This window comes from Arachis ipaensis, chromosome B02, assembly GCF_000816755.2.
Source record: "Arachis ipaensis cultivar K30076 chromosome B02, Araip1.1, whole genome shotgun sequence".
NCBI classification, from domain to species: Eukaryota; Viridiplantae; Streptophyta; class Magnoliopsida; order Fabales; family Fabaceae; genus Arachis; species Arachis ipaensis.
Genome location: NC_029786.2, coordinates 19,536,390 through 19,547,173, shown reverse-complemented (window position 1 = coordinate 19,547,173; position 10,784 = coordinate 19,536,390). Strand labels below are relative to the sequence as shown.

At 35.1% G+C, this 10,784-nt stretch overlaps 1 protein-coding gene across 2 annotated transcripts; it reads right to left on the bottom strand.

Moving 5' to 3' along the window:
* Positions 70-1,215, bottom strand: LOC107626918 (S-locus-specific glycoprotein S13). Of its 2 annotated transcripts, none has more exons than XM_021113216.1 (2): positions 753-1,215; positions 70-493 (listed from the first exon to the last, which is right to left on the bottom strand). In XM_021113216.1, the coding sequence occupies exons 1-2, from the start codon at positions 756-758 to the stop codon at positions 113-115; spliced, it is 387 nt and encodes a 128-aa protein (XP_020968875.1). In that variant the 5' UTR covers positions 759-1,215; the 3' UTR covers positions 70-112. The 2 variants fall into 2 exon arrangements, with proteins under 2 accessions (XP_020968875.1, XP_020968874.1); XM_021113215.1 differs by having other exon boundaries at positions 71-523; positions 753-831.

Sequence of the window (10,784 nt, the reverse complement as noted above, 5' to 3'; positions counted from 1 at the left end):
TTTTTTTTTTTTTGTTTTCTTAACATTATCGTTTCTTAAAAACAAATCAGCACTGTTAACATTATAAGTTAATGCATCATGTTTCACTTTCTTTTGATTATTTTTGCTACAACTATAACACCTCATTGGGAGATAGATAATAGATGAATAGAGAGATACCTATATCAGCTGCAGCCAATCTTAAATAGAGATCTTGGCCATCCGTATGGTAGACATTCATGTCAAAGAGTTGACCAATCCACATAACATAGCCAGTTTCTCCGTTTCTGATATCAATGTTTGCATATGCAGTGCATGAACAATTCCTCTTACACAAACTGCCACATTCATCAAGTGTTATACTCATATTCATAAACACGCTGCTTGTCTCCGGCAGCTTCATGTTCTCAAGATGCAAGAACTTGTCAGTCGAACAATTCAAACCCGTGTTCCTCACACACCCATCAGACCCATCTCTCAAGTTCCAAGCTTCTTGGTTCTTAGGCCTGAACCCCTGCATACAAGTGCAAACTGGCGAAGCATTCTTGCAACAAGAAAATAAAACGAGTAGAGTAGCAACCAAAATTAGGGGCATATAAAATAATCAAATCAGGGACACTACACAGTTAAGCATTCAAGTTTAATTCAACAATATAAACAACCAAAATCAACAGGCTAAACCTAAAAGAAATAAAATTTAAGAAAAAATATATGAAATAGAGTTAAATTAGGGGAGAAACAGTAGCTAGAAACTTAAATCAGGGGCATTTGACCTGCATAACTCAAGACTTAGGAGCTCCAATCACAAGCCCCAATTAGTGAGTGTCTGAAGCAGAAGTAGAGACCGACTGGATGGTTGAGACGGAGTCCTGAAGCAGAGCAAAGGTAGGAGAACTTGAGAAAAGGTACGACAAAGACGACGGCCGCCAAGCTCCACGAAGAAGCTGCGAGGTGGAGTGGGGGGCTAGGGCTACACGCAATTATGAAGGAAGAAGATTGGAGAAGGGGATGGGGGCGCATTGGCTCCACGGACGAAGAGAAGCCCCTGCGTGCGATGGATGGCGGCAATGCCTCGACGGACGGACGAACCGATGAGGAGAGGCTAGGGTTCTCAGACCTTGGTTCTGAGTTTTGGAGAAGGGGAGAGAAGGGGCTTGGCTCACTACTGAAATAAAATGAAGTGATTTCTCTTTCTTTAGTGGGGGAGGGGCCAAAACAAAATTTGCTGCGCTCAACAAACCCATCGACTTAACCGCTGCAATCTTTTAATTTGGCGGTGGTTATGTAAACTGACGCTAAATGGCTACCGCAATCCTCTGCTTATTTTATAGTGAATAAAGGTACTGATTAAATAGATTTTGGGTTGAGTCTACTCTTTAAAAGAGGAGTCGTATCTGCTTCCCAAATTAAGATTGTGATATAAACTTAATCAGACACATCCTGTTGAAATTATCAAAAGATAAAGTGAAACAATAATAATAATAACAAGTCAACAACAAAACCAATAATAATAAATTAAGAATTTTTATTATAATTCAATTAAATAGTCATAACTCTCTCTGTATTTATATATTGACTTAATAACAAATAAATCTCAATATTTAATAAAAGAAACTTATTTATTTATCAAACAATACATATTATAATAACAACTACTTATTTGATATATGATAATTAGTTGAATTGTGATCACACTATTATTCCAATGTTACACAAATAGTTTTTTGGCAAAGTTTTGGTGTTGCCCTTAGATATATTGATGAAAACACTTAAAATTAAACTTCTATCAGTTTGAGTAATATTTTATGTAGAGAAATGTTAGAAAACTATTAAAATTTATTAGTTTTGGCCAATGTTCTGAAAATCGGACCGAATTGGCCGATCGAACCGATCGAACCGAGAACCAGCGATATATATGGTTCGGTCCGCTACTAATAACCGCTCATTTTCAAACTGCTATAAAACCAGTGAACTGGCTGAAAATCGGCCGATTGAACCGAACCAGTAACCGGCCGGTTCTTATTAAACGGTGCCGTTTTCTTTTTTCTTTTTTTTTTAAAAAGACACCCATAGTTCAGCCTCACTCACTATTCACTAACCGTCTCACCCCCTTCCCCCAATACAACCCCCCCTTTTCGTGAATCACTGTGACCCTCTGAACTCTGAAGCAAACCCAAACCCTAGGTTCTCCCTGCAACGGATCTGCCGTAGTGTCGCGTCGTCCGTGCTGTCAGCGCCTCCGCGGCTTCCTCCTTCCAGCTGTGCCGAGCCCAGGCCCTCTCTTGTAGCTCGGTGTCTTCCTTCCCCCTTGTTCCCGTCCTCCGTGGCTTCTCTGTTCGAGGCTTGGAGTAGCTCGCCGCCGTGTTGCCGCTGGCGTCGTCTCCCCAGTCGCCATCCGTGTCTCCGTCGAAGGTTAGTGGTATTGCTTTCACTTCTTTCGTTCTTCTCTTCCTTTTATGCTCTGTTTGCTGATTTTGTGATGCTGCTCTTTTTTTAATTCCAGAAATTTTTGTTGAAATTTTCTTGCTGTTACTAAAAATGGAAATCAAATCATTACTGGAATTTTTTTTTAGGGATTAGGGATTACTTGTTGCGATTTTGTAATATTTGTTGAAATTTCAGGTTTAGTATGATTAGGGATTACTTGCTGCTGATGAAATTTCAAGTTTAGTGTAATTATGGATTACTTGTTACTGTTTTGTAATGTTTGTTGTTGAATGCTAAAAATAGAAATCAAATCAAATGTTGTTTTATATTTTCAAATGGCTGTTGTTAACTTTTGTGTAGAAAGATGTTGATCGTTCCAAGGTTTCAAAGTCCCTTTCTGTACCTGGGAGAAATTTTGTTATTGTAAGATCCATCTCCTTTTCTACCCATAGTGAACATGATCAGCAAGATACAAATGATGATATGTTCCCTCTAAGGCCTCACTAAAGTCATATATATTTTATGTACTTCCAGTTTCGTAGTCCTACTTTCTATTTTTAAATTCACAGTGAAGAAATCTAATCCATTTTCCAAGCTTTACATTTCAAGCAAAAAATGGGTTGTGTTTATTATTCCACCTAGTGTTGTGGTTCCCCGTTCCTGTCATCATTCTTTTATGGGTTAGAAATTATGAATTATCTCAATTAGTTGCTAGTGTTTGAAAATATTATATGTTGATAATAGACAAAATGACTGCCACTTTTATGAGTACGAGTATATTACACTGTTGGGATATTTTACTTAGTTCCTGAGTGCTTGTCTTGTTAGTAACATTTTAGTTAGAGTGCCATTTTATTAGTTTATTGTCACTTTAAATCTTCTACAAAATAGTTTAACACACTAAAACAAGTTTTTCATGTTGGCATTTAATATTTAAATATTTCTTTTTACTATTTAACTTTTGAATTTGTAGTTTGATAAGATCATATGGATTTGGTTGATAATATTTCATGTAGTATTTTAAATTTAGAAGATATTTTAAGTTTTATATTAGACTATAATTATATTTTAGGATGTTTATTTATAATTTATTTATTATTATATTCTAAAACAGTTTTTCTGATTGAACCACCGGTTGAACCAGTTAGACCAATAAACCAATAAACCAGTAACTAGAGCAGTTTGATGACCGGTCCGATTTTCTAAACCTTAGTGTTGGCTATTATTTAATTTTTTTAGTCTAATAATTTAATAATATATTTTATCTCATATTTTTAAATATTAATAATTAACTAATAACTAAAAACATGCAATAAATTCTGATAGTTCCTAGCATTTCTCTTTTTAGGCATTAATATAAGTGGTGTTATTAGATAAGGATGATAAGTTTTCCTACATATAACCAATTAGGTACTACTTAATTATGATTCGATTTTATTTCTATTTCAAAGAAAAATGTTGCATTCATCTACGTTTTCAATCAAATCTTAAACTAATTAATATATAACCCTTTAAACAGTTGGTTGATTGGTTCCTTGAAATTAACACATTAAAGCAACAACAGTTGCACCTAAAATGAAGTTGTTGGGAAATAAATAAATAAATAAAAATAAAAATAAAAAATATAGCAAGTAATCCAACCAAGGGAATAAAGCAAGAGAATATAATATATATTGGGCAGCTAGGGGACCTTTATTTTAATTTGTACACAAACAATTGCCTCATCTTGGGATAATGTTTGCATTGCATTAACAATGAGGATAATGTTTGCACCTAAAATGCATGAAAGAATAATGATGAAATATTGTGTCTATTAAACTTTTATTTAGTTTAGTAGTTATCTTAACACATCTATTCTTAATATATAAAAGTAGGTACATAGATTTACTCATATTACTTCTAAGTTATTTCTCTTTTTCTACTAATGCCATATCAGCACCATTGCTTATTTGGCAAAATTTTAGAATCCACCACTCAAATCTTGCCAAATCAACTTTTATTTTCAAATAAAAAAAACACAAAAAATAACTAAAAAACACAATAAAAGCTAACAACTTAACTTTTTCCAAATCAATCCTTATTTCTAAAACAACAAAAACACAAATTAACATTTACCCCAAAAAAAACTCTAAAAACCAAAGAGCTTATTACCGTTGTCATACTTCTCGAAACCCTCTTCCTCTTTGCACCTCTCCGTACCAAGATCCTATTTCCTCCATCCTCTTCTGGTCCCATGAGCCATTGTTTTTTCCTCAAAACAAATTGTCCATCACGATGTCCATCTCCAGTGAAGCCGCATTGCATAAATTGCAGAATCAGGGCAAACTCCATTCCTCCTGTTGCGGTTTTTCTGTCGGAGCTCGATTCTGGGTTTCAGACTAACGTCACCATTTGGCGCCGCCAACGTAGAAAATTTGTCCTAGATATCTTCCTAAAGATTTTCAACTTTGTCGTTTACTCTTCTCATTCTATTGTTCAATATCATTTTTAATGGCCCTATTTATTTGTTATAAATAATAATATTTTAATTATGAACTCATTGCAAGTAGCACAGGTTTATGTATTCCTCTTTTTTAAACGGTTTTGTCCAACACTTACAACCAAAATTAGGTCTACCCACATTACTTCTAAGTTATTTCTCTTCTTCTACTAACGTCATGTCAACACCATTGCTTATTTGGCAAAAGTTTAGAATTCACCACTCAAATCTTGCCAAATCTATCTGTCTATCTATCTATTTATCTATTTATCTATCTATTTATCTATTTATAATATATAAAAGCTGATACCAACTCTCTCCACAATGAGCTTAAGCCATCTTTTCTTTGCTAATGATGCCACATCAGCAATTCTAATGACTTGGCAAAAGATGAAAATCAACCAATCACTATTTAGTAAAATAAAGTGTTTTTAAAAAATTAAAACAAAAAACTCTTATCTATTATTATTCAATTGAAACATCAAGTACTAATTAAATGCAATGAACATACATTAAAAGTGCCATAATAATAATAATAATTATAAAAAATTTCAGTTACAAATATTCAAATTTTACAACTTATACATATTAAGACTCTTACTATTCTTCATTTCTTAATTTCTCATACTAATTGTAAAAGATTTCTTAAATTTAATATAACATTTTTATTTACAAACAAACAAAAAACGTAAGAAAAAGACAAAGTGTAGCAATTAATGCAAAACAAAAAATGAAAATGCAGTTTTATATAACTCTAATATAAATAACCTATGTCTTTTTTAAAAATAAATAAATTCAAAATCTATTTATAATATGTTCTCTAACATATTTTTAATATAACATTTATTAAAATCTATTTATAATATAAGTAATCTACCTCTCCGCGCATTGCGCGGGTCTCACTCTAATAAATATAAAGATATAAAGAAACAATTACAAAAGCAATTTTGAGATAAAATCGATTGCAATATATAAAATGATACCTATCAAATGTAGTACGTGGATGTGTTTCCTCGTCTAAGTGTTCAGTTGGAAGGAGATAATTAGCATCAAGAATTCAAGATGATAGATCATATAATAATAAGAAAATATGTGTGCACTTCTAGTTTCCTCCTAAAGAAGAAAAGCTACGTCAATTGCGGCCTAATGCAGATGCTACCGTCCACAATTTGAAACTATTCCAAAAGTTAATTGAGGTTCAAACATGATGATCAAAGAACTAATCAAAATATATATGCCTTGGTTCAAAGCAAAAGAAAAGAAAAAGATGTTTTTGAACAAACATTATCTAGTTTAAATCAATTTACAATTAAGCAATTTAACAAAGTATGTTACCACCACTTGACTATGGAATAACAAGATGTAAATCAACTATTATTAATCATCATAATAATAATCACTCAAGAAAACAAAGAAAAAAGATCAACAAACTTTAGATGGGACATGATGAATTGAAGGAGGACCATCATCAAAGTTGAGCCAATAGCTATGAAGATCATAGGTATAGTTTGGAGTATCATTGCTCCTTTTCCACCGGAGAGCTTGCTTCAATTTACTCTTCAACTTGATAAAAACCTGCCTCAGAATGCTTGAAGATAAAGGGTAACATCGTCTTTTCACATTATTATTGCCAAGTGTCACTGAAGAGCTAATAACTTTGCTGTTGGGTTTTCTATGAAACATCAACACCTGATGTGGCCTTTGAAAGCTATAGAGCCTTGTTTGAATTTTCATTCTTCTTCAGTTTACTACCACTCTTCTCTTATTAGCTTGTGTTTGTGTTTGTGTGTAAGTGAAAATTTGTAATTGCTAAAACAAATGCAGCATCACGAGGAATAGGACTACATGAGAAACATAATTAATGGAAGCAAGAAATGAAAGGTGAGTTTTCAAAGCTACACCGAATATTTGATATGCTCACTTTATGAGAAAAACATGATCATGATGAATAGTTTCGTCAAACTTTAGTTTAATAGTTTGATATTCGGATACGAGGTGGGCCAAGGGGCTTGTCAGATCATTGCCCTATAGTAGTGGAAGACAACAAGCAGAGGGGAAATCCAAGGCCGTTCCGCAGTCTTGATTCATGGTTTACACATGAGGGGTTCCTTAGCATGGTTAGAGAAGAATGGAGAGCTTTGGGGGAGATCCAATTCACAGAAAAACTGAAGGCGTTGACTACTCCACTAGGAAAATGGCATAAGGAAAATTTTGGCGAGATGGACAAAAAGATTACAAGGTTTGAGGAAGAAATCAAGAGGATTGATGATATGGTCAGCAATGGAGTGTATGATGACACGATGGAGGCTAGAAGAAGAGCGTTGGTTACTTCTTGTGAGCAATGGTATGTAAGGAAGGAGGTACACTGGAAACAGATGTCTCGGTCACGACATGCGAAGGAGATGGACAAAAATACAAGATACTTCCACAACATAGCTTCAGCAAGAAGGCGTAATAATAGGATTGATGCTCTGGTAGTAAATGGCAGAACAGTCAGGAATCAAGCGAGAATCAAGATAGCTGTCAGAGAGTTCTACAAGAAATTATATCATCAGGAAGCTTCGCCTATGATGGGTTTTAGAGATGGTCTGGTCAGTAAGATAGATGAGGAAGATGCTGTGACGTTAGAGATGATGCCGTCGGCTCAGGAGGTTAGAGAGGCTGTGTGGGATTGTGAATCATCTAAGGCGCCAGGTTGTGATGGCTACAACATGAATTTCATCAAAAGATGCTGGGGAGAGATTGGGTCTGAATTCACGACCGCAGTGATGGAATTTTTTCAGACATCTAGGCTATCGACAGACAACAATATAACTTGGGTGGCGCTGGCACCGAAGTTTGTGGGGGCGAAGGAGATCAAAGACTTGAGGCCTATTAGTATGGTCGGGTGTGTTTACAAGGTTATCTCGAAGGTACTAGTTAGGAGGATGGGATCGGTGATGCCAGGTTTAGTAGGGGAGACTCAGAGTGCATTTGTTAAGGGAAGAAAGATACATGATGGGGCACTTATCGCGTGTGAAACAGTTACATGGCTCAAACAGAGGAAAAAGAGGGCAGCAATTATCAAGTTAGATTTTCAGAAAGCATATGACAGGGTCAAATGGAGCTTTGTGGACATTGTGCTGTACAAGATGGGGTTTGGGAAAAAATGGAGAGAGTGGGTAATGGAGTGCGTGTCCACTGCATCTATATCGGTTCTGATAAATGGTTCGCCGACAAAATCCTTCAAAATGGAAAGAGGCTTGAGACAAGGCGACCCACTTTCTCCCTTCTTATTTGTTCTAGTTGTAGATGTGCTTCATCGTATGGTGGGGGAGGCAATCAGGAACGATCGTATCTCACCGTTGCTGGTGGGCAGGGATAGTATAGAGTTGTCTCACCTCCAGTTTGTGGATGATACTATTCTGTTCTGCCCACCAGAAGAAGAGACTATCAGAAATTATAAGCGATTGCTGCGAGCTTTTGAGTTGATGTCAGGCCTCAGTATTAACTTCGATAAATCCAGTTTGATTCCAATTAATTGTGAAGAGCAGTGGGTCCAGCGTATGTGTAACCTGCTGGGGTGCAGGCAGAAAAGTCTCCTAGTTAAATACCTAGGAGTCCCTCTAGGAGCAAACCCGAGGTTAGTGAAGACTTGGAAGCCTATTATAGACAGAGTGGAGGAGAAACTCAGTCTGTGGAAAGCTCAGGTACTAACCAAAGCTGGAAAATTGGTGTTGATCAAGTCAGTCCTAAATAGTCTACCAATATATTATCTGAGTTTGTTCAAGATGCCGAAAGCTGTTGCTGAGAAATTAATCACATTGCAGAGAAGGTTTCTGTGGAGTAAGGAAGATGGTGGGCATGGTGTGGCTTTAGTTAGATGGGAAATGGTGCAGGCTCCTAAGAAACTCGGCGGCTTGGGAGTTGGTGATGCTATGATTCGCAATACAGCTCTGTTGTTTAAGTGGTGGTGGCGGTTTGCTAAGGAAGAATGCCCGCTGTGGAAAAAGGTGGTATGTTCGTGTAATAATCTGAATCCCAATGAACTTCTGTTAACTCAAGTGCTACCTAGGAAAGGAGGGCCATGGAAAGACGTTTGCCAGCTTCAATTCATGAATGACCATGTAAGGGAAAAGATGGTTACGGGCCTATCCATGGAGATTGGTGATGGGAGACGGACTCGATTTTGGGAGGATGTTTGGTTACTGTGTGGATCTCTAGAGAATCGGTTCCCGAGGCTTTTCTCTATCTCAAACCAATGTGGATCTGTGATTGGAGATTGTGGGTTTTGGGATGGGTTAGAGTGGATTTGGAACTTCCAATGGAGGCGAGAGCTTTTTCAATGGGAATTGGAGCTTCTGAATCAATTACATGAGGCTTTGAGACCTGTGAACTTAATACATAGCAGAGAGGATAGAGTGGTGTGGAAATATGATAGGCGAGGTATTTTTTCAACTAACTCATTTGTGCAGGTGTTGCAGGAGGAGATGCTTCCAGAGGGGATAACCAGTTACAGCTTCACCAAAACTATTTGGAAAGGTTTGGTTCCACCAAGAGTGGAGCTATTTACTTGGTTTGTGTTGATAGGCAGGGTGAATACAAAGGATAGATTGAGTCGGTTTGGCATTATTAGACAGGAAGATAACGTATGTGTTTTATGCAATAATGATGTGGAATGGGTACATCACTTGTTTCTAGGCTGTGCATTTACTTGGCAGGTGTGGAGTGCTTGGAAATCAGGACTTGGATACCAATGGTCTTGTCCGGGTACGATGAAAGAGCATTTTCTAAGTTGGACAGAGGAACCAAGGAGTACGGAGGCTCGAAAGCAGCGACTAAGGTGTTTTAGCGCAATTATTTGGAATATTTGGTTGGAAAGGAATAGGCGGATCTTCCAGAATCAAAGCAAAGATGTTGCACAAGTTATCCACATGTCTGCGACTAGCATTAATGAACGGAAAGGTGTTGATTCCCTGGGTTGTTGATGGCTATGCCGAAGATGACACCGGGACCTATTATGTTACTGTTTGCAGTAGGCTTGTGGTGGTTTTCTAGTTCTTTTAGTAGGTTTATGGTGTATTGCTAGTTCTTTTTGCTCCACTTTATTGTGTTGAGCTCTTGTTTTCAAAAAAGAAAAAAAATAGTTTGATACTTTTCCTCGATAATAATAATAATAGTTTATATATATATATATATATATATATATATATATATATATATATATATATATGTCATCAGATGTAACTTTTTGAACTTTTGAAGGTTATATTTCACTTTCTTCGTGATTCATTAAAGTAGAAGAACTATCTACAGGTGTTGATATTATAAAAGTTATATGTTCTCCTTCTTAAATATTAGCCTTCCTCTTAAAAAATGTATCAATTTTTTATTTTTTATTATTATTTTATATAAAATTTGAATATATATCCTATAAAATATATAAAGAAGAAGTTAGAAGGACAAATATTAAAATTTATAATATTTATTGAATTTTTTTATCAATTTATACAAATACAATAATATTAATACTTATTGAATATTCTATTATTTTTTATTATATAAAAAATTAAATTAAATAAATAGTAAAATATAAAATAATATTAAATTAAATAAATAAAAATATCTATTTTTTATATTTGAACTTAAAGATAGAGAGAGTGCTGTTTATTAAATTTATTAGATAATTTAAGTCATAGTAAAGTATTTAAGTCAATTGAACTATTTTTTATCTTTTAAAAAAAATACTACTAAATTTTTTATAAAAAATTTGGGGGATCATGAGCCCTTGTCTGAACTAAACTCTACCAAAATATATATATAATGGTGACATAAAAAGGATTATTACACAACTTTTTTAAATCTCTTTCGATTTATATAATTCAAAAAAAATATTTTTTGTGCTTTTCAAAATTTAGAT